We start from the raw sequence: 23,672 nt of genomic DNA, 5'->3' as shown, positions 1-23,672 counted from the left end.
CATGGTGGAGGTGCCACTGTAACCTCCCCGGTGCCACCGTGACCTCCCTGGTGCCACCTTGTCCTCCCTGGTGCCACCTTGTCCTCCCTGGTGCCACCATGACCTTCCCGGTGCCACCGTGACCTCCCTGGTGCCACTTTGTCCTCCCGGTGTCACTGTGACCTCCCTGGTGCCACCATGACCTTCCGGTGCCACCTTGTCCTCCCGGTGCCACTCTGACCTCCCCAGTGCCACTGTAACCTCCCCGTGCCACTGTGATCTCCCTGGTGTCACCTTGACCCCCTGGTGCCACCGTGACCTCCCTGGTGCCACCTTGTCCTCCCCGGTGCCACCTTGACCTCCCTGGTGTCACTGTGACCTCCCCAGTGCCACTGTAACCTCCCCGTGCCACTTGATCTCCCTGGTGTCACCTTGTCCTCCCCGTGCCACCTTGACCTCCCTGGTGTCACTGTGACCTCCCTGATGCCACGGGTACCCGGCAGAGCGAGGGAGGGACGGGATCTTCAGCTCTTGCCACATTCCAGCTCCGTTTTCTGGGAAAAGGGGGGACAACCCGGCCAAGGTGACATTTGGTGGCAGAGCTGGGAGGCACAGAGCTGCACCGGTGGATTTTGGAGGAGGGAAGGCTTTGGGATGTCCCCGTGGCGTTTGTGAGCACGTGATGTCCCCGCTGGGCTGGTGACAAAGCCGCTCGTGCGACCTTGAGTGGAGGAATCGCGGCCGTGACCCCGCTGATAACGCTTTCTTATCAGTTTGATATCAAACTGATCTGCCGGGCTCATGAATAATTGAGGAGGGGAAAAAAAAATAAGGGAAAAGGGGAAAAAACCTCGCTGTGATTTGTTTGCCGGAGCCGAGGAGGGAAGGCACAGGCAAAAGCGGGAGAAGAATTAGATGAATTATGGATCAAGGTTAAAAGGGGAGCAGGAGGAGGAGGCTGAGCCCCGCAGAACGAGCTGCGAAATTCACCAGTGGTGGCAAAGCCAGGCCCTGGCCTCGGGCCAGGCTGGCACCGCTCCAAGGACTGGGGACAGCGGCTCCCGGATGGTGTGAGACCCCCAAAGTGGCTTTTTGGGGTCCTGGAGCCGCCCCGCAGCGGGCACGGGGCTGGGCAGGGGCCGGGGGCTGCGGGGTGGCCTCGAGCTGCGGGCACCGAGGCGGTGCCAGGCGCTGGCAGCGTGCGGGGACTTCCAGGCATCCATCGGCTCTGCAGCTTCCCTGGAAGTCAGATCCCAGCGTGCTCAGAATGAGTTATTAGCGAAAGGACGAGTCCCTGTCACCTCTCTGCGCCTGGGACCCTCTGTCTGTGCCCTCTCCTGCCTGCCTGGGCTGGGCTGAGCCCCGGGAAGGGTTTGGGATGGGGCAGAGCATCCCAGGGATGCCGGGATTGGTGCACAGGGCTGCGCTGAGCCCCGGGAAGGGCTGGGATGGAGCAGAGCATCGCAGAGATGTTTGGAGCACAGGTTTGTGCTGAGCTCCGGGAAGGGCTGGGATGAGGCAAGAGCATCCCGGAGATCCCGTTTTGGAGCACAGGGCTGGCTGAGCCCCGGGAAGGGTTTGGGATGGGCAGAGCATCCCAGGATGCCGGGATTGGTGCACAGGGCTGCGCTGAGCCCCGGGAAGGGCTGGGATGGAGCAGAGCATCGCAGAGATGTTTGGAGCACAGGTTTGTGCTGAGCTCCGGGAAGGGTTTGGGATGGAGCAGAGCATCGCAGAGATGTTTGGAGCACAGGGTTTGTGCTGAGCCCCGGGAAGGGCTGGGATGGGGCAAAGCATCCCAACAATCCCGGGCTTGGTGCCCGCGGGCCGGGCCGGCCGCTGTGAGCGATGGCTGCGGGATGGGCACTGAGCCCCCGCCGGGGTCTCTGGGGGGCCATGGGGGTCCTGTCTCCCCTCCCCGGTGCCTGCACGCTCCACCTTCCCCCCACCCTGCCTGGTTTCATTTTCTTTTCGCTCTGTCCTGTGTCCGTGTGCCCCCGTGTGTCTGTGCTCCGGAGCCGTGTCCGTGTCTCCGTGTCCCCCGTGTTTCCCTGTGTCCCCCGTGTCCCCGTGTCCCTGTCCCGTGTCCCGTCTGTGCTGTTTTCAGTCGCCCAGCGCTGCTTCATTCCCGTTTCGCTCCGATCATCGCGGCTTTGGTGGAATCCCAGCCCCTGCACCCCCCGGCCCCTCCATCCCCGCTGTCCCTCATCTCCTGCCACGTGTCCGGGAGCGGGGACAGCGCTGCCACCGCAGGGGAACGAGCCCGGCACCCACCTCCTCCCCTGCACCCCTCTGAGGGCCGATCCCACTGTCTGCACCCCACTGAGGGCCGATCCCACTGTGTGCACCCCACTGAGGGGCGATCCCACTGTGTGCACCCCTCTGAGGGATGATCCCACTGTGTGCACCCCACTGAGGGGGATCCCACTGTGTGCACCCCACTGAGGGCCGATCCCACTGTGTGCACCCACTGAGGGCGATCCACTGTGTGCACCCCTCTGAGGGATGATCCCACTGTGTGCACCCCACTGAGGGCCGATCCCACTGTGTGCACCCCTCTGAGGGTGATCCCACTGTGTGCACCCCTCTGAGGGGCGATCCCACTGTGTGCACCCCTCTGAGGGGCGATCCCACTGTGTGCACCCCTCTGAGGGATGATCCCACTGTCCACACCCACTGAGGGCCGATCCCACTGTGTGCACCCCTCTGAGGGGCGATCCCACTGTGTGCACCCCACTGAGGATGATCCCACTGTGTGCACCCCACTGAGGGGTGATCCCACTGTGTGCACCCCACTGAGGGCCGATCCCACTGTGTGCACCCCACTGAGGGGTGATCCCACTGTGTGCACCCCTCTGAGGGGTGATCCCACTGTGTGCACCCCACTGGGGCGATCCCACTGTGTGCACCCCTCTGAGGGATCCCACTGTGTGCACCCCTCTGAGGGGTGATCCCACTGTGTGCACCCCACTGAGGGCCGATCCCACTGTGTGCACCCCCACTGAGGGATGATCCCACTGTCCACACCCCTCTGAGGGATGATCCCACTGTGTGCACCCCACTGAGGGATGATCCCACTGTGTGCACCCCTCTGAGGGGTGATCCCACTGTGTGCACCCCACTGAGGGGCGATCCCACTGTGTGCACCCCTCTGAGGGATGATCCCACTGTGTGCACCCCACTGAGGGGCGATCCCACTGTCCACACCCCACTGAGGGGTGATCCCACTGTGTGCACCCCACTGAGGGGTGATCCCACTGTGTGCACCCCACTGAGGGATGATCCCACTGTCTGCACCCCTTTGAGGGGTGATCCCACTGTCTGCACCCCTTTGAGGGGTGATCCCGTTCCCAGCAAGGCTCTGCCATCTTTCCTTGCTGAAATCCCCCTCCCCAACCCCAAATCCCAACCTTCAACCTCTGCCCCATGGAGAGGGCTGCCCCTATCCCTGCCCCACGGCTGGGACTGTCCCCCCCCTCCTGCCCCATGGCCAGGGACTGTGCCCTGACCCCGCTGTGCTCTCCCGGACCCGCACAGATCCCGACAGGACGAGCTCGCACATGATCTCCGCGGACGATGCCGAGTACCCGCGCGAGTACCGCACCCTGGGCAACGGCACCCGGCGCTTCTCCAACGTGGGGCTGGTGCACACCTCGGAGCGCCGGCACACGGTGATCGCCGCCCAGAGCCTGGAGGCGCTCACCGGCCTCCAGAAGACGGAGATGGAGCGCAAGCGGGATGCCTTCATGGACCACCTGAAGAGCAAATACCCGCAGCACGCCCTGGCGCTGCGCGGGCAGCAGGAGCGCCTGCGGGACCAGGTGAGGGCGATGGCCCAGAACTGGGGGGGTGGGAGTGCTGGGAGGGGCGGGATGGAGGGGAAGGGGAGCGAGGGGGCGGTGGGTGTGTGTGAAAAGGGGGGTGGGCGCGGCGGTGATGGGGGAGCATCCTCCGGGGGTGAGGAAGGGAATGTTCCTGCGGTGAGAGAGCGAATATTGCAGGGGTGAGGAGGGGAATCCTACAGGTGTGCGGGAGAGGATTCTCCAGGCGTGAGGGAGAGAATATTCCAGGTGTAAGAAGGCGAATATTCCAGGGGTGAGGAAGGGAATCTTACGGGGTGAGAAAGAGAATATTCCGGGGGTGAGGAAGAGAATATTTCAGGGGTGAGGGAGAGAATTCCCCAGCCCTGAGGGAAGAATCCCCCAGGTGTGACAGAGAGCACTGTGTGTGGGGAGCAGAACCCCCCAGGTGTGGGGAGCAGAACCCCCCAGGTGTGGGGAGCAGAACCCCCAGGTGTGGGGAGCAGAACCCCCCAGGTGTGGGGAGCAGAACCCCCAGGTGTGGGGAGCAGAACCCCCCAGGTGTGGGGAGCAGAACCCTCCAGGTGTGGGGAGCGGAGCCCCAGGTGTGGGGAGCAGAACCCTCCAGGTGTGGGGAGCAGAACCCCCCAGGTGTGGGGAGCGGAGCCCCCAGGTGTGGGGAGCAGAACCCCCAGGTGTGGGGAGCGGAGCCCCCCAGGTGTGGGGAGCAGAACCCCCCAGGTGTGGGGGGCAGAACCCCCAGGTGTGGGGAGCGGAGCCCCAGGTGTGGGGAGCGGAGCCCCCCAGGTGTGGGGAGCAGAACCCCCAGGTGTGGGGAGCAGAACCCCCAGGTGTGGGGAGCAGAACCCCCCAGGTGTGGGGAGCAGAACCCCCAGGTGTGGGGAGCAGAACCCCCCAGGTGTGGGGAGCAGAACCCCCAGGTGTGGGGAGCAGAACCCCCCAGGTGTGGGGAGCAGAACCCCCCAGGTGTGGGGAGCAGAACCCCCAGGTGTGGGGAGCAGAACCCCCCAGGTGTGGGGAGCGGAGCCCCCAGGTGTGGGGAGCAGAACCCCCCAGGTGTGGGGAGCAGAACCCCCCAGGTGTGGGGAGCGGAGCCCCCCAGCATCTGGTGGCCTTTGCTGAGCACAGCAGAGCCCTGGGGATGGACTGTTCGGGAGGGGGGTCCTGACCCTGTTTTGGGTGTTCTGGGACCCCAAATCCCTTGGGGTTGGTGCCATGTCCGCCATGCTGTCCTTTGGCTGTGTGTCCCCTTGTTCCTATCCTGTTTTGGGGTGCACTGGGGACTCCAAACCCCCTGATTTGGCTCTGGTGACACCTCGGTGACACCAATTTGGCAGCAATAAATGCCCACCTCCCCTGGGCAGCAGAACCTGGAGCACCCTTGACAGGAAACCTCGAATCATCCCCAAAATCCCCAGGGGACAAAGGTCCCAAAATTCCCCAAATTCAAAAATTCCCAAAACTCCCAGAACTGGCCTGCTGGAAGGGAATCCAGCTTTGCCAGGAAAACCGGGGCCATCGGAGCTGCTGCCCCCCCAAATGCCTCCAAACACCCAAATTTTGGGGAGGGGACAATAATTGATGGTGGCTTTGCTGTCACAATGCATATTTGGGGCATGTCCAGGCACAGAGCGCTGCTTCCTGGTAAATAAATGGGATTTTTTTCCCCTATTATTACAGGGATTTAAAGACTTTCCTCTTTTTAAATAAGCAGCAGCTCTAAAAAGAAAAAAAAAAAAGGGAAAAATCCTGCTGGGGTTGGCTCAGGTCTGATAAACTGCTAAGGATTTTTATAGGTGAAGGAATTATCTGGATTTGGGAATTATCTCCTTTATTCCCAAACCCAACCTGGATTTTTGGGCTTGGCTGCAGCTCATTCCCCACCCAAACACCCTAAAAGCCTACCAAAATCTGTTTTTTTTTTCCTTTTCCTCCCTTCTTTTCCTTCATTTCCCTGGCAGGCAATAAATAATAACAGGAATCTAGAAATCCTGGGAAGCTCAGGTGCCAACCTTTAAATGACATTGGGATCCAGGCCTGCCTGGAACGTTTGAAAATCACTTTGATATTCCAGAGGAGCCTGGAAGGGATTTCAGAATCCCAGGCTTTACTGTTTTATTGGGATTAAAAGAAAAAAAAAAAAAAGAGAGAGAGAGAGAAAGAAAAAAAATTAAAAAAATTTTAAAGGAAGAAAAGGAAAAAAAAAAAAAAAGACATTTGAGGGAGTTTGGAACACCAGAGGTGAAAAGGGACGTTCCATAAATGTCAACATTCCCTCCAGCCTGGCAAAAATCCGTTGCTCCCGGGAATCCTCTCCCTTTCCTGATGGCGCCGTTGGCTCTGGGCTGCGAGGGCCGTGCAGGGGACACGGGGGGCGCTGGGCACAGGTGGCAGCGGGCACAGGTGGCACTGGGTCCCGCAGGGGGCTCCTGCAGAGCCCGGGCGCAGGTCTGGGTCTGTGCTGGGGGGTGATGGAGTGTGGGAACCCAGGTGTGAATGCAGCTGTGAATCCAGCTGTGCGCGAGTCCCCGTGTGCAGCCATGTGCACATCCAAGTGTGCACATCCCTGCGCGTGCCTGCGTGTGTTTCCAGGAGTGTGTCCCTGTGTTATCCCTGTCCATATCCCTGCATTGCCATGTCCACATCCATATCGATATCCCAGTATTTCCCTATCCATATCCATATCCACATCCCTGTATTTCCACACCCATATCCATGCCCATATCCCTGTCCCCATTCCTGCCCCTATCCCTCTATTCCCCTGTGTTATCCCGGTCCCTATCCGTTTCCCTATCCCTGTATTTCCCTGTCTCCATCCCTGTCCCCATCCCTGTGTTATCCCGGTCCCTGTCTCCGTCCCTGCGTTGTCCCCGTCCCTGTCCCCGTCCCCATCTCCGTTATTCCCCCGTTATTCCCCCGTTATTCCCCCGTTATTCCCCCGTTATTCCCTCACGTGCCCCCCCCCGCAGGCCCCGCCCCTCCGCGCTCTCAGCGCCCCCTGCCGGCGGCGCGGGGGGGCGGGGTGCAGCCGCGGTTGCCATGGTGACGGCGCCGCGGGCGGGGCGGGGCGGGCCCGGCGGCGGGAGGGGCGGCGGGAGCCGAGCGGGGCCGAGCCGAGCCGAGAGCGGCCGAGCGGGGCCGAGCGGGGCCGAGCGGCGCTGCGGATCCCGGCCCGCAGCCCTCACCTGCCGCAGGTACCGGGCGGGAACGCGCGGGATGGAGCGGGATGGAGCGGGGCGCATCCCTCCGGGCGGTGACGGAGCCGGTGTCCGCCACCCGCTGCTGCGGCTCCCCCGCCGATCTACCCTGCCCCAGCTGTCCTGCTGTCGCTCCTGCCCACCGCAGTGTCCCCCTCCCCAAAATCCCCACCCCGAGCTCCCGGTTCCCGGCGGCAGCCGGGGGTGTCCGTACCCCGGCCCCAGACCGGGGACAGCCCCTCCACCGTCCCCTTTCCTTTAGCCTCCCCCTCTCCCCCATTCCCGGGGGTCCCCCCCGTTCCCGGTGTCGCGGCGGGGAGGGGGTGGCACTTTGTGCGCTGCCCTTCGGTGCCGCAGTCGGGGGGGCTCCCCTTGTCCCCTCGGGGGTGCACGGGGGGGTCCTGCAAAGCCCTGGCGCTGCCCGTGCCACCCCCCTGCGCACCCCCCGCTGTCCCAGGGCCGCTCCGCGTTGTCACCCGAGCCCCGGGAGGGGACACCGGTTCCCTGTGCCCCCCTCGGGCCGATGGCGGCCGGGGCGGGCACCGTCCCTGCGCCCTGCGGGCGCTCCTGTCGCCTGCAGCTCACCTACCCCAGCGTCCTTCCCGCGGGCTGCGCCCACAGCTGAGCCCTGCGGTGGCAGGAAAGGTTTGCCCTCACCTCCAAACCCCTCCGAGAGGCGGCACACGGTCCTGGCACCTCGGGGTGCCCGCTGGGCTGGGTTTGGGCACGGGCGGGTTTGGGGGCATCGGGGCGCTCGGTGGGGACGGGGAGCGCCGGCTGAGGCGGCGCGGGAGGCGGCAGCGCGGTGGCAGAGGGGACGCGGGGTCCCTCGGGGCTCTCCCCGCGGTGTCATCTTGGTCTCCAGAGGTGGAGAGTGACGGGAGGCGCTGGGAAGCGCTGAAATGGAGGAGCGCGGCTGCCGGGAGTAACACGAGCGCTGTGTGCGTGTCCCTGGGACTGCAGCCGGAGCCGGCCCTATCGATTCCCTCATTGCCCCCCCGCCAGCGATTCCCGGCTCGTTCCAGCAGGGCTGGCTGGGAACGGGGGCTCTGGAGTCAGGCGGAACTCGCGGGGCACCCCGCTTCCCCTTGTTTGGGGGTTTTTATGGAAGGGGTCTTTTTACCCGGGAAGTGGGTAAAAACCCGGCTGGGGACAGCGATGACAGCCCCGGGGGCAGAGTGGGTTCGTGGGAGTGGGGCAGGGAGGTGCCCAGGAGGTGCCCAGCAGGAACTGGAGGGGGGACGCTCCCCTTGGCACAGCTGGGCTACCAGCGCTCCCCCTGGCAGGGCTGCGAGCGTCCCTGCTCTCCCTGGCACACACGGGCAGGGTGAATGTGTCCATCCGTCCCTCCATCCCTCTGTCTGTCCATCTGTCCATCCATCCACCATCCATCTTTCCCTCCCTCCCTCCCTCCCCTGAAGTTTCCCGCCGTTCCCAGCCCGAATTTCTCTCCTTTTCCCCGTGACCCCGGGGCCGGTGCCGAGCCGCTGCCCGCCGTGTCGGGGGTGGCTTTTCGGGGAGGGGCCGCCCCAGCCCTGCAGCAGCCGGAGCGGCGGCTCCGCTGTCCCTGCGGCTCCGCCAGCCCCGGCTGCGAAGGGACGGAGGAAGGGCAGGGCGGGCTCCGGCGGCGGCTGCGTGCCGGGGTCTTCCTCACCCCCATCTCTGCCGGGAACGGGGGTGCTCAGCGCCCCCCTCCCGCGCTGCCGTGACCCCCTCCGAGGGGATCCCGTTCCTTGTCCTTGGCGTTTCTCAAAGATTTATCCCTCTTTGCCGGGTTTGGGGGTGCCGGATGCGCCGGGGGGTCCCCCCGGAGCTGCCGGGGTCGGACGCGGTGCCGAGCGCGGGGGGAGCGGAGCCGCTTTACCTCGCGCGTCCCTATTGTGTTTGGTCCACCTACGCCGTGCCGTTGCCATGGCCACCGTGCCATCTGATCTGCCCAGCTCCTGCCAGCTCCCCCTGCCCTGTCCGTGCCCCAAAACCTCCTCAGGGGCGCCCTGACCCCGCTGCGGGGCTCCGGGGCGCTCCCGCGTCCGGCAGCGATGGATCCGAGCCCCCCCTGCGCTGGGGAGGGCGCGCTGAGCGCGGAATGCGGCCCCCGCGGCACCTGCGGCGGGGACGGGGCTGACCTTGGCCGGGGCTGCTGCAGGAGGGAGATTTCGGAGCCCCAGCATGGCTGCTCCTCGGCACAGCACGTCCTGATGCACTGCTCCGAGCCGGCGCTGCGCATTCGCCGCCTCGCTCCGGGAGAGGAGGGGGCTGGAGCCGGGGCCGGGGGGGAAAGGTGCCCCCGGGGCTCCGGTGTCACCTGCGCTGTCCCCAGGGACCGCGGAGGAGGCCAGGGCTGTGATTTGCGCTGATGGGCTCGGGGAGGAGGGGGTGCGGGGGCAGCTGGAGGGGCCTGGAGGGCAAAGCTGGAGCTGGGGGGTCTGTGGGGGAGTCCTGATGTTGAGTCTTCGCGACAGGCGGCGGTGGCGTCTCTGATGTCGCCTCGATGGCCGTCAGAGCCCGCTCTGGGTGGAGGGGCAGCAGAGCCCAGGGCTCTGCCTGAAAGAGGAGCAGCAGAAGCTCGTGGTGGGCTCTGGGAGCCTCCTGAGGAGCCCAGGTGTGACAGGGACGAGCCCCAGCCCTCCTGCATCCCTTCCTGTCCCCGCTGTCCCCCCCCCGGTCACGTTTGAGAGGTGCCTGCAATAATTGTGGCACTTCAGGTGACAAAATCTGCAGCCCCCGCTCTGTCTGGTCACTGTTTGCATTCTTCTCCCTGTCTTGTCACTCTGCTATTTCCACTTTAATTCACTTTCGCTGGCGCTGAAAAGCATTTAAAAAAACCCAAAACCGAAACAAAACAAAAAAAAAAAAAAAAACCAACAACCAAAAAACTTTAATAAGCAGAAACAGATTAAATTCACTTGGCTGTTATTTTTCAAGGAGATTTTTGTTTGTCAAGACGCGGTGCCTGAGGGTGGGGGACTCGATCGGAAGCTGGAACTCCTGGAAATGAGTTAATTAAAAAGCCGATGAAGCTGCCTCTGTCCTCCCTGGGAGTGCAGCGTGCCGGGGCGGCGGCTGCCGCTGCTGCCCTTTCGAGAGGGACACGGCCGTGCCTCGTTAATCACCAACAGATTTGTGATTTAATTGCCATTCAGGGGAAGTCCCCCTCGGTCAAGGCGCTGACTCACTTGGATTTCATTTCATTTACCTCCCGTCTCCTCCTGGGACAACCACAGCCATTTAATGTATTTTATTTTTTCAAACTTAAGTTCCAAAATATTCCTGATTACATCACTCCAGCCCTGCTTTCCTGCCTCGTCTGTGTGTCCATCCCTCCGAGGGCTCCCGGCAGCATCTCCGCCCTCCTCCCCGCGCTTTGGGGACCCTGAGCTCCTCGTTATTCCCTCGTTTGGCAGCACCGCGGACATGACTCTCATTGTAATTATAAATCTCAGCCTCTGTAATTCCCCGCACCTTTTGCAGGGTTGCTGCTGCAAGGAGCCGCCTGCTTTATGGCTCGGAACGCGGCTGTCGCTTCCAATCCTCTCCCGGCCCATTATCTCCCTTTGATGCTTTTGAAGAGCCAGCGAAATGTTAATTCCAGCTCGGTCCTCTCCTCTCCCCCTCTCTCTGGGCAAATCCAGCCTGGAAGGGGCTGGCAGGTGATGCCTCAGGTTTAGGTTTTGTATTTTTTCACATTCTGTGCTGCTTTAGTGTGTGGGTCTGGGCTTCACAGCAGGGGATGCTGAGCTCTGTGCACAGAGCAGGGAGACAAAACAATTCCTGCTCCAGCTGGGACCAAGGACAAATGGCCCAAATCTCAGGCCCAGGAGCACAAACACCGTGGGCTGGAGAGAGAAAAACAAGGATGGGACTGCATGGGCTGAAGCTGGAATGGGACAATGAACTGCAAGATGCAAATGGTGCAGGACTTGTAAAAGTGAGAGACCCCGTGCCCGGTCGTGCATTTTGGGACCATTTTGGTTCATTTTGGGTTCATTTTGTGATCTTTTGGGTTCATTCTGTTTTCTTTTGGGTTCATTTTGGGACCATTTTGGCTCATCTTGGGTGCAGCCCTGGCTGTGCTCTTGTGCTGCCCAGGGTAGATCCATTGAAGAGATCCTTTAAACAGATCCCTGCTTTATTCTGTAATTCTGGCCTCAGTTCCAGCTCAGCCTTCACAAGGCCTCACCCCCAGACAGTGCCCAAAGTTCACAAGTTCACAAGTTCACAAGTGCCCAGCCAGGGCTGCACCCAAGATGACCCCAAATGGTCACAAAATGAACCCAAATGGTCACAGTGTCTCTCACCTTTTTAAGTTCTGCTTCATTTGCATCTTGGAGTTTATTGTCAGTTCCAGCTTTAGCCCATCCAGTCTCATCCTTGTTTTTCTCTCTCCAGCCCACGGTGTTTGTGCTCTTGGGCTGAGATTTGGATCATTTGTCCTTGGTGCCCAGCGGGAGCAGGAATTGTTTTGTCTCCCTGCTCTGTGCAGAGCTCACCATCCCATAATAGGAAGCTCAGAACTCCACGCTAAAGCAGCGGAAAATCCAAAAAATATAAAAACTGAAACCCGAGGGCCGTGGCTGTGCCTGACCCCCCCGCCAGGGCTGCACCCTCTGTGGTTTTGGGGCATTTGGGGTGGGCAGAGGACGGGCAGGGCGGGCGCTGGGGCGGCAGCAGCGCCAGCAGGGACAGATGGAGCCACAAAGTGCCACCACGTGGTGCTGGCCACGGCCCGCCTGGCGCTGCCACCCGCGCCAGATTGTCAGCCCTGGATGGTCCCGGAGCCCTGCAGGGGACGGGCAGCGCGTCCCCGTCCCCACGGGCGGTGCCACATCCCCAGGGCTGCCAGGGAAAGGTAGAGATACATATTATAATATTATACATGTTGTGATACAGTGCGTGTTATAATACTGGCTTTTTGCAAATACTAAAATATTTTAAAATATTAAACATTTAAAAATATTTAAAATAATTTAAAATATTTTAAAATATAAAATACTATAAATATATAAATATATGTTTCATAAATGTATATTATTTATAAAATGATATTTTATAAATAAAATATATATTATAAATATTTAGTATAATAAATATGCAACAAGCTAATACAATAGAAATAAATATATAAAAAGTGTTAATATATTTATGTAAAATATAAATATATTAAAAGTGTTTCCAAAATAGCAAATGTGCTCTTGGCTGAACACCACCAGCCTTTGCTTTATTGTCTTTATCTCCTATTGCCCCTTATTAAACTTTTAAATTGTTACAATAGGGTTAAAAATGGGGTTAAAACCTTGTTTTTCCTAGTTGGATCTGCTGAGCTGGGGTAGGGATGGCTGCTGTGCCATCCTGTGCCCACAGGTCACAGTGCCCACCACAAATGGTGCCAGAACATTCTGGATTTGGCTGTGATTTATGGGCTCAGTGAGGAGCTTGTCCAGTCATCCCGAAATAATAAATAAAATCCACACTGTCATCCCAAAATAATAAATAAAACTCACAGCCGGCGCTGTCAGCAGATAGGATCAGCAATATCAGGGGAGGGAAAATTACTGAGGGTCCGAGAGAGAGAAGTGAGGAGAGAGAGGGAGGGAAAAGTTGGGGAGGGAAAAACTGGGGAAGGGAAAAGCTGGGGAAGGGAAAAGTCAGGATACACATCATTATCCTGGTGATTTCTCCTTCCAGCCAGGTGGATCCCACTCCCTGTCCCTGGATCCCTCTCCTTGTCATTGGATCCCTCTCCTTGTCCTTGGATCCCATTTCTTGTCCCTGGATCCCTCTCCTTGTCCCTAAATCCCATTCCTTGTCCCTCAATCCCATTCCTTGTCCCTAAATCCCACTCCTTGTCCTTGGATCCCACTCCCTGTCCCTGGATCCCTCTCCTTGTCCCTAAATCCCACTCCTTGTCCTTGGATCCCTCTCCTTATCCCTGGATCCCACTCCTTGTCCCCCAATCCCACTCCTCACCCCTGGACCCACCTTCCCTCCTGCAGAGGGTCGGATGGGGCTGGGAACAGCCTGGAATATCGGGATCCCCCTGGAATAAAAACGCCTTTAAATCCCTTCCCACCTGAACTCTTCCAGAACTCTGCAAGGCCCCAAGACCCCCTCTGGGACCCCAGGCTCCCATCCCCTCCCATCCCATCCCATCCCATCCCATCCCATCCCATCCCATCCCATCCCATCCCATCCCATCCCATCCCATCCCATCCCAGCCCATCCCCTCCCATCCCATCCCATCCCATCCCATCCCATCCCATCCCATCCCATCCCATCCCCTCCCATCCCCTCCCATCCCCTCCCATCCCATCCCATCCCATCCCATCCCATCCCATCCCATCCCATCCCATCCCATCCCCTCCCATCCCATCCCATCCCATCCAATCCCATCCCATCCCCTCCCATCCCATCCCATCCCATCCCATCCCATCCCATCCCATCCCATCCCATCCCATCCCATCCCCTCCCATCCCCTCCCATCCCCTCCCATCCCCTCCCATCCCATCCCATCCCATCCCATCCCATCCCATCCCATCCCATCCCCTCCCATCCCATCCCATCCCATCCCATCCCCTCCCATCCCCTCCCATCCCATCCCATCCCATCCCATCCCATCCCATCCCATCCCATCCCATCCCCTCCCATCCCATCCCAGCCCATCCCATCCCATCCCATCCCCTCCCAGCCCATCCCAGCCCATCCCATCCCCTCCCAGCCCGGGAAGGGCAGCTCGGGAGCGGTGCCAGCTCCTGTCACCGGCGGTGCCACATCGCGGTGACAGCGGCGACACCAGCGCGCGGGGAGGGGGCGGGCACAGCCGGGCAGGGCTGGAAAATCCCGTGGAAAATGAACATTGTTGTGACTTCCAGCGCCGCGGCAGTGCCAGGAGGGGCTGGGCGCACCAGTGACTCCAGTAGCCATGCCGGGCTGCTGTGCCAACCCCTCTTCCCTCCTTTTTCACCCCAATTTGCTTCAATCCTCACCCCTTGCTCGCTCCCCGAAACTCCAGCGACCCTTTGGGAGGGGCAGGAACCAGAGCAGGTTTGAATCCGAGCTCAGAGATTCTCAAAGGGAAAAAACCAAAAGTCAAACCAAGAATCTTAATGGTATTTTTTTGTTTGTGTGTGTGTGTGTGTGTTCTCTTCTGTTTTATCTTTTCTTTGTTGTTAGCAACCCAACTACTGGAGCTTTAAGGTCAGTATTTTGGATTTTTCCTGCTTTCTCTCTGAAATGCATGTGCTTGGCTGTGGCTCTCGAGGGGGGTGGGAGCCCAGGGTGGGATTTTTTTGGATGAGGATTCCTGAGCTGAAGCTGAAGGTGGTGAGAGGGAATTTTGGGGTTTGGGGTGAGCCGTGAGTGGTTCTGTGAGGCCTCGTTCTGAGCACCCACCCCACGGCCAAATCCTGCTGCTATGGGTTATTTCTGAGACAGAATTCTGGGAAAAGGATGGGAAAAGGTTGGTTCAGGATGGGGCTGGAAGCTCGGAGTGGCTGCTCAAGCAGGGGTACTCTGGTTTCCAGCCTCCTCTTCCTCCTCCTCCTCCTCCTCCTCCTTGCCCGGTGACTCCCTGGCTGCCCTTCAAGGTCGCCGCCTTGCCGGGTGGCCTTGGCGCCTTGTCCCCGGTGCATTCGCTCTTCCCGTGGAAAAAAATAAACCCAAAGAACCCAGGGAATGTGGGGCCGGGAAATGCGGGATACGAAAATTTGTCCCGAGTTTTCATGCCCGGAGTGGAACGGGGGTGGAGCCGCGGCTCCGGGAGGTTCAGCTGGCCCCGGCTCCCACAGGGCATTCCCGGCACTGCCAGGGGAGGGAAGGCGCGAGATCCTCACTTTTTTATCTTTTTCTCGGATTTTTTATCTTTTCTTCCGATTTTTTTGCGACTAAGAAATAAAACAGGGCTGAACTTTAGGACCTTCCTGGCGCTTTGAGGGGAGGGAAGGCAAAAAAATCCTCAGCTTTAAAATATTTTCCCGATTTTTTGCGCCCTTTCCCCGGGGCATGGCATCGATCTGCCACCCCCGTGCCACTGTCACCTCTGTTCCATCGTCACGCTGCTGCCAGCCCAGGCTCCCGGCAGATTCCCGATCCTCCAGGACACCCCGGTCTGTCTCTAGGACATCCCGGTCTGTCTCCAATACATCCCAATCCTCCCCGCACTTTTCCATCCCCTCATTCCTGCCCTCCCTGCCCGAAAATCCCGGCCGGGGCCATCCCAAAGGCTCGCGGTGTTTTTGGGACATCCAGGGTCACATCCAAGGGGGGAAAATCCCGCGGGGAAGTTCAGTGGAGAGGGCCGGGGGCTCCCGCCGCGCTGATGCGAGGGGTGGGGTGGAATTTGGATTCCCGGAGGAACGAGGAGATCCAAAGGCTCGGCAGAGCTCCTTTGGAGCCGGGACTTTAAAGGAACATCAAAGGCAGCCGAGTAAAAGATCCAGAAGGGCAAAACCGGCGGGGGACGCACAAAGGACGCGCTTGTCTTAAAAACGAGCGTCAGGAGCGGCTTCATCCGCACCGCGCTCCCGCTCCGGCCTCGGGCCCGCGGCTGCGGCTGCCCGGGAGCCCCGCGTCTCCTCGCGGGAAGCCATTTCCCCCTCGGCGGCGCTCGGCCAGCCGCAGTGAGAGCAGGAGATGAGAGTTTACTCGCAGGAGATGAGCAAATAGGAGGCGGCGAGCCCTGGGCTGCTGTAATCCCGCTGCTCCCGCTGCCGCCTCCGCCGGCCCCGCCGAGGGCCGCGGGCGCGTTGATCCCGGGGGTTGATCCCGGGGGTTGATCCCGGTGGGAAGGGGGATTTAGGGTGGGTAAACAGTGGGGAGAGGCTGCTCCAACCGCCTCGCTGTGGTTTTTGGGGTCCTCAGTGGTTTTGCGGCATGGCCGGGAGATGATGCTCGTTGTTGTCCATCGATCGCGGGGCTGTCGATATTTATGGATGGGTTATGTGGGAAAAGCGATTAAAGGTCTCCTGATCCCACCCCCCTGCCCCTGGCGGGGATGGCGCCCACCCCATCCGGGTGCTGGGAATGGAAGGGGCATCCTCAGCGCAGGAACGGGGAAACTGAGGCACGGCAGGAATGGACGGGGTTGGGGAAGGTGTGGGGCGAGCGGCAGCGTCAATATTCATGAGGCTGCAGAGGATCCAGGCTTTTAAATATTCATCAGCACGCGGAGCTTCTGCTGCCAGCAGGAAAATCGGGGAGAGGGGATGAGAAGTCCCCCTTTTTCCTTCCTTTCCCCTTTTCCCTTTTCCATTTTCCATTTTCCCTTTTCCCTTTTCCCTTTTCCCTTTTCCCTTTTCCCTTTTCCCCTTTCCCTTTTCCCCTTTTCCTTCTTTCCCTCTCCGTCTCCAGGGACAGAGAGGTGCCTTTACCTCAGGGACATCCAGGTGCTGTCACCTGCAGAGTGTCGGGAGTTTCTGGGATCGAGATCAGGGGTTGGGAATGGCCCATCCCGGAGCCCATCCCAAGGCGGGGAGTCCCGCTCACTCCGGAGGGGGCGGCCCCTTCCTTCAGTCAAGGGGTCCGGTTTAAAAACCCTAATCCGATTTGAACGCTAATCCTGTTAACATTGAGATCGGGATTAATTCTGCTTTAATCGGGATAATCCTGACAAAATGTTCAGCATTAGACGTGGGATGAGTTATTGCTGCCGGCAGCGGCAACGATTTTAATTTGGGGGCGGGGGGAGAGGGGAGAGGGCTGGGAGGGCGGCGTTGGAAAGGCCACAACCCCTTCGATGGGGGAGACTCCTGGAAAAACCCTTTGGGTGCCTCTCAGACCACCCCGGGCCTCTCATTTCCTCCACTTCTGCCCCAAATTCCCTCCAGTTTTCCCCATTTTTCTTCCCAGATGGGCATCCCCCGGCTCCTCGCCTCCAGCGGCAGGAGCTGGGATGTTGGAATTCCTTCCCGAGAGGAATCCATCGCTCCTGGCTGGTGCAGCTGAGGGAAAGGGCGGAGCAGAGGGGTTGGGTTTCGCCGGCCGGGATCAGGTGTCCGAGCGGGGCGGCACCAGAGCCGGGACCTGGGGCAGAGCAGCCAGGCTCGGGATGCTGAATTCCCCTTGGGAATGCTGGGTTCTGCTCAGGGATGGTGTATTCGAATTGGGAATTATAGTTTCTCATCAGGGATGCTGGTTTCCGGTCAGGGATGTTCTATTCCAGCTGGGAATGCTGGTTTCTGTTCAGGGATGCCAGTGTCTGTTTGAGGACACTGCATCCCAGTTGGGAAAGCTGGGTTCTGGTCAGGAATGTTCTATTCCAGTTGGGAATTCTTGTCAGGGATCCTGGGTCAGCAATGTTGGGAATGCTGGGTTCTGGTCAGGAATGCTCTATTTGAATTGGGAATTATGGTTTCTCATCAGGGATGCTGGTTTCTGCTCAGGGATGTTCTATTCCAATTGGGAATGCCCATCCCGTGGACCCCACCCCATGGACCCCGCCCCATGGATCCCATCCCACCCCACGGACCCATCCCAGGGCTCAGCACCAGATGGGGTCTGGGCGGGACCCCGGGATTAAGCGATGAGAGGGGGATCAGCAGGGATTAATCCCGATGCGTGTCCAGCCCGGGGCCGGAGCCTCGGTAAATAACCGTGCCCGGGGCGGTGCCAGCCGTGCCAGCTGTTTTCCAGGGATTTCAGGGCTCCCTCGCCTTTATCCCCATCCTGCGGAGGAGCTGCAGACGGGCAGCGGAGGGCAAGAGCTGCCAGGAGCTGCCAGGACCCGCCAGGACCCGCCAGAACCCGCCAGGCCCCGCCAGGGCCATGCCCGGCCGCGCTCCGGAGCACCCTCGGTGCCCATGGGGCGCGATTCTGGGGGCTCTGGGGGCTCCTGGAGGGCGCGGCCCCCGCCCCGGAGCTGCCCAGCCCAGCCCGGGAGGCTCCTCCCGGTGACGGGAGGGGAGGGGAGGCTGAGCTCGGGGCCAGGCGCCGCCGGCGGCACTGGCACAGCGAGGGTTTGTCCATCCCAGGTCTGTTTTGCGGCTGGTCTCGGGGCTTTTGGGGCTGGTCTCGGGCTGGTCTCGGCGGTTTTGGGGTGCGAGGGGGTGCGGAGCTCGGGGTGGGGGTGGGAATTGGAGCTCTGAGTGTCCCGGGGCGGTCAGAGGGGGACGGAGCCGCTTCTCCTCCTGCCGTTCCTGTCACCTGTCATGGCTTGGAAGCCCCTCAGGTGTGGAATGGACGGGGGGGTCGGGCAGGACCCGTTTTTCGCTCGGGAGGGCTCGGGCAGGGCCCTGGGAGCCTGTGGGGCTGGGACAGACCCCGTGTCCCCTCCCGAGGCCCCTGGCGGGGCCGCAGGGTGGAAATCTGCAGCTGTGGGGTGGCTCCGGGTGCTGTTGGGAGCAGCTGCTCCATCCCGGGCCAGGATTCCTTCCCCGCGCATTTTTCCCTTGTTTTTTTTCCCTCCTGTCTGCTTTGAAGTGACCTGTGGGAGGTCCAGGGCTGCTCCTGTCACCTCTGTCCCTCTCCTGACCCCTCTCCCCCTCTCCATCCAAGCGGCTCCACCGCTTTTCCCCATCCAGAGGGGTGACCCCGCTCCTTTCACGGATTCCCAAAAATCCGCCGGGTCCTTTGATCCTTCCCTGCTCCTCTCCGAGCATTCCGCCCTCCCAGCTGGGCCGGGGAATGTGGGAGAGGGGTGTGGAGGATGAGGATGAGGATGAGGCAGGAATGAGGAGCATCCTTATCTCCAGGCAGAGATAATGGAGCTGCTTCCGCAGGGGATGGTCGGGGCTTTTTAGGAGCTCAAAGAATCCCTTAATTGTGGCTTTTTTTAGCTCTGGGGAGACAAAAGGAAAAAATAAATTCGACATTAAAAAAACTCCCTCCATTCCCCATCCCATCGTTTTTATATAAAACTCCCAGGGATGGGGGAGGGGATGGGGACGTTCCTGGCCCTGCTGGAATTGGGGATTTTTCCCAGTTCCTCCTCCAGAGGCTCTGGGGGTGCTCCTGGCCCTGCTGGAATTGGGGATTTTTGGGGTCGGGTTTTCCCCAGGACCCTCACCACGGGGGCACTGCCGGGGGTCCAAGCTTTGCTCCAGCGGGATTCCCTCGGCTCGGGAGGCTCCCAGGGGGCTTCATCCGAGCAGGTTTAATCCCGGGGGGACGCTGTGGGCATCCCGAGCTCGATGGCCTTTGCCCAGCCCCCTCTGCCTCGCAATTCCAGATTTTTCCCGGCGCGGCCTCCCCGTGGCCTTGAGCGGCTTTTGTTGTGGCTGCTCTCCCTCGCTCCCGTCCCGAGCGTTCCCCGCTGGGATCCCCACGGGCACCAGCCGGGAATTCCAGGACCCAGCTCCGGGATTGCCGCTCTGGGGCTGGCTCGGCAGGAAATGGGTCATTTCCCAGCTGGGGACAGGCGCAGGGCAGCGATGTCCCCTCCCTCCCTTCCCTGCCACCACCTCGGGTCCCGCAGGGAATTTTCTCGGTGCCCAAGGGGAATTTGGGGCTGCAGAAGCCCCCGGGGAGGGGTCTGGGTGTGGATGAAAGGGTCACCTGGGGGGCAGGACGGAAAAATGGGGGGGCACGAGGTTTTTATGGCCACGCTGGGGTTTTTTAGGATGGGGTTTGGGGTTTATCCTGAGCCTTTCCCAGCAGGGAGATGGCCCCTGCATGCCCTGGTGGGGCAGGGGACATCCAAACTGGCACTCCTGGCACCCTGAGGGCAGGGTCAGGAGCGCTCAGAACACCTGCAATTCCAGAGGGATGGGCAAAGCTGCACCGAGGTGCCACTCTTGGGGTCACCATGGCCAGGTCCCCCCTGGGGCGGGGGGTCCTGTGCTCATCTGGGGGGGTTTTTGCCCATCTGGGAGGATCCCGAGCCCCAAGGGCTGCCCTGAGTTTAGGGAAGGGAGGCTGGGGTGGCTCTGCCCCGGTGCCGGTGACAGTTTCGGGGGTTGGGGACAGCACATTGCGCAGAGCATCAGGGCAGAACGGTCCCTTCCGGGCTGAAAACCCATTAACGCTCATCTCGCCTGGCTTGGTCGGGGTTTTTTTGTGGTTTGACTGATTCCATAAATTATCCACAGCGGGAGCTTCGGAGCCCGAGGGCGGTTGCAGGGCCGGGAGGGGGCTGGGCTCACCTGGGGCAGGGAAGGTGCCCCTGTCACCCCCGGGGGTGGGGATGGGGGGTATTTGGGGTGGGGAGTAAAAGGGATTCAGGGATGGATGCAGGGACGGATTTGGGGCAGGGCGAGATCCCAGAGAATGGGAACAGGACAGGGACAGGGGGTGTTGGGCTCACCTGGGGCAGGGAAGGTGTCCCTGTCACCCATGAGGGGTGGAAATGGGGGCGATTTGGGGTGGGGTGTGGAAGGGATGGATGGATGGATGGATGGATGGATGGATGGATGGATGGATGGATGGATGGATGGATGATGGATGGATGGATGGATGGATGGATGGATGGATGGATGATGGATGGATGCAGGGATGGATGCAGGGATGGATGCAGGGATGGATGCAGGGATGGATGGATGGATGGATGGATGGATGGATGGATGGATGGATGGATGGGTGCAGGGATGGATGCAGGCACGGATGCAGGGATGGATGGATGATGGATGGATGGATGGATGGATGGATGCAGGGATGGATGGATGGATGGATGGATGGATGGATGGATGGATGATGGATGGATGCAGGCACGGATGCAGGGATGGATTTGGGGCAGGGCGAGATCCCAGAGAACAGGAACAAGGCAGGGGAAGGATCCAGGAAGGCAGAGCCAGGCAGAGCTGCAGCCCTGGCTCACATCCCCTCCAGGAGCTGCCGGCCCCATCCCTGTGCTTCCCTAAGGATCCATCCCGGGCTGGGATCTGGGTGAGCATCGCCCCAAACCCAGAGCAGGGTACCCAAAAACCACAGCCTTGAGGGCGGGGAGCACCAAAATCCACCTTTTCCACCCCAAAACCACCCCCACGAGGGGTCGGAGCTGTGTCCCACGGCCCCAGGGATGGGAGCAAGGAATGTTTCCCTCCATCCCTGCATCCCTTCCTGATGTGAGGCTCTGCCAGGGCTCTTTGTGCTCCAACAGCAACAACCCAGCCCAGCAGTCAATTTTCCAGCAATTAACTACAGCGAGAACATTTCAAGTCCTCTCAAACCCCGCCTCACAGGATTAATTAAATCTTCCAATTAATGTCTCATTTAAATGGCGATGATGGCTGTTATCATTTCATATTGATTTCTTTCTTTTTTTTTCCTTTTTTTCCCCTGTCTTAAAATAGAGCTGTTGTCCCCTTCCACAGCGCCGCCTTTTCCACACCCTGGGAGCTGTTTGTTCCCTCTGTTGGGTTTGCCAACCTTCAACAAGTGCCTGGAAAATCCAGGCTTGGGTTTTTGGGGTTATTAACAGGCAGCAGTTCTGGGAATGGCCACAAATTTGGGGATATTTTTGGATTTTGTGGATATTTGTGGATATTTGGAGATATTGGGGATATTTGGGGATATTTGGGATATTGGAAAATCCACATTTTCCACATCTGTGGTGCAAACTTTCTGGCAGCAGGCTCCTGTGAAAAGGGGATCCTGGAAAATGAAATCCTCCCAGCTCCCAGAGCCATAAACCTTCCCAGTGCTTTGCTTCCAGAAGGATCCGGGCGTTTAGGATTCCCGGGAGTGGAGTAATGGATGTGTAACCTCCGGGAGCAGCCAAGGTCATTCCAGTGCTCGGCTCTGGCAGCCTTGGCTCCTTCCTGCAGGGTTAAATTCCAGGGGTTTGCCAGTGTGGGAGCCCAAGGCACCGGGATGGAGCTGGGAAGGTTTATCCTGGAGCGGGGTGGGATTGGGAATGGGAATGGGGTCTGTGCTGGGAGCAGGAGGTGGAGCAGGCATGGAGTGGGGGGTGAAGCACGTCAGAGCCTGAGCTGGGGCGGGAACGTGGCGTGGAACATCCCTGGATGAGGATGGAGTTACCTTGGATGTGGGATGGGAGATCCCTGGATATGGGATGGAGCATCCCTGGATGAGGATGGAGCATCCATGGACAAGGATGGGGCATCCCTGAATGAAGGATGGGGGATCCTTAGATGTGGGATGGAGCCCCCTGGGTTTGGGATGGAGCCCCCTGGATTTGGGATGGAGCCCCCTGGGTTTGGGATGGAGCCCCCTGGATGCGGCCCAGCCCCACCCTCAGGCACAGGGAGGGATTTTTGGGGGTGTCCCAGGGGTTGCACTCGCCAACCTTTGTGTCTCCCTCCCATCCCAGGCATTCCACGCTCCCACACCCCTCACCAGCCTCTCCATCCCGGCCACATTCCTGAGGAGAAGCGGGACCAGCCTCACCCAGGGCTGCTGGGTCGCCCATCCCTGCACCCCCTGACCTGTCCCTGTCCCCCGTCCCATTGCAGACCAGGAGCTCCCGGCACTCCCAGGGCTCCCAGCCTGGCCTGGCCGACCAAGCCAAGCTCTCCTTCGCCTCGGCCGAGTCCCTGGAGACCATGTCGGAGGCGGAGCTGCCGCTGGCCTTCAACAGGATGAACCGGTTCCGGCAGAGCCTGCCCCTGTCCCGCTCGGCCAGCCAGACCAAGCTGCGCTCCCCAGGTACCCCTGGAGGCCCCAAAACCTCCCTGGTGGAGGGTGGGGTTGGTCTCCACCTGCCCAAAATTCCAGACCAAGCTGCGCTTGGCCAGAAGTTCCTCATCCCATTTTTTTGGGTGGCCCAGAGCTCTCAGGGAACACATCCCCTCACCAGGGCGAGGCTGGGTGGCCAAACATTCCCCAGCCCCTTTTTTTGGTTGCCCTGGACACTTCCACCTTCACCAGGGCACTGTTGGGTGTCCAGCTCCTTTTTGTGGGTGCTCCCAAGCCTTGCACCTTCAGCAGGGTGAGATTGGGTGGCCATTAGTTCCCCAACCCCTTTTTTTGGATGCCCCAGAGCCTTCCACCTTCACCAGGGCACTGTGGGGTGGCCAGAGCTCCCCAACCCCTTCTTTTGGCTGGGCAGACCCTGTCACCCCCATGGAGAAGGGGCAGGGTCAGAGCTGACTCCGGCGCGCCTCCTGTGCTCCCAGGGGTGCTGTTCCTGCAGTTTGGGGACGAGACCAGGCGGGTGCACATCACGCACGAGATCAGCAGCATGGACACCCTGCACGCCCTCATCGTGCACATGTTCCCCCAGAAGCTCACCATGGGCATGCTCAAGTCCCCCAACACTGCCATCCTCATCAAGGACGAGTCCCGGAACGTCTTCTACGAGCTGGAGGATGTCCGGTGAGCAGGGAGGGATCAAATCCCACCCGAGGCTGGTTTCCAGTCCTTTAAATCCGTCACAAGATGGGAAATCTGCGGGACTGTCCTGGTTTGAAAAGTCAGGTGTCCGCTAAGGAAGGCAGGAGTTTCCCTTAAAATGGAAAATGTAAACCCCCTCCCTCCAGGTTGTTATAATTTTAAAATTAAAATGTTCTCAGGCAAGCTGCCCCACCTCTAACAGATAATAGAACACACTCATATCCTACAACCCAGGACAGGGATGAAGGAAAAAAGGAGGTGGTGGGTGCAGTGCTGGTGTTTTGTGGGGTCTGTCCCGGGTGTTCAGACTCTGCCTCTGCTTCCAGAGATATCCAGGACCGAAGCATCATTAAAATCTACCGGAAAGAGCCGCTCTACGCCTCGTTCCCAGCCTCACACATCACCAACGGCGACCTGAGGGTGAGAGGGGACACGGGCACAGCCCAGGGGGGTG

The 23,672-nt window shown here is 60.0% G+C and overlaps 1 protein-coding gene across 7 annotated transcripts in view; it reads left to right on the top strand.

Moving 5' to 3' along the window:
- SRCIN1 (SRC kinase signaling inhibitor 1) overlaps window positions 1–23,672 on the top strand; it is a 48,922-nt gene that overhangs the window by 6,189 nt on the left and 19,061 nt on the right. For all 7 annotated transcript variants that reach the window (XR_008508858.1, XR_008508859.1, XM_036398772.2 and 4 more), the window contains exons 2-6: window positions 3,517–3,800; window positions 14,168–14,191; window positions 22,339–22,531; window positions 23,002–23,200; window positions 23,545–23,638. Coding sequence is in view for 5 of the 7 variants with exons in the window: in XM_036398772.2 (XP_036254665.1) it covers window positions 3,517–3,800; window positions 14,168–14,191; window positions 22,339–22,531; window positions 23,002–23,200; window positions 23,545–23,638 (794 nt within the window). In the remaining 2 variants the exon portion in view is untranslated. The remainder of the gene's footprint in view (window positions 1–3,516; window positions 3,801–14,167; window positions 14,192–22,338; window positions 22,532–23,001; window positions 23,201–23,544; window positions 23,639–23,672) is intronic.

Source organism: Molothrus ater, chromosome 27, assembly GCF_012460135.2.
Source record: "Molothrus ater isolate BHLD 08-10-18 breed brown headed cowbird chromosome 27, BPBGC_Mater_1.1, whole genome shotgun sequence".
Lineage (NCBI taxonomy): Eukaryota > Metazoa > Chordata > Aves > Passeriformes > Icteridae > Molothrus > Molothrus ater.
The sequence above is the reverse complement of the archived record's forward strand: the minus strand, read 5'-3'. Positions and strand labels throughout refer to the sequence as shown.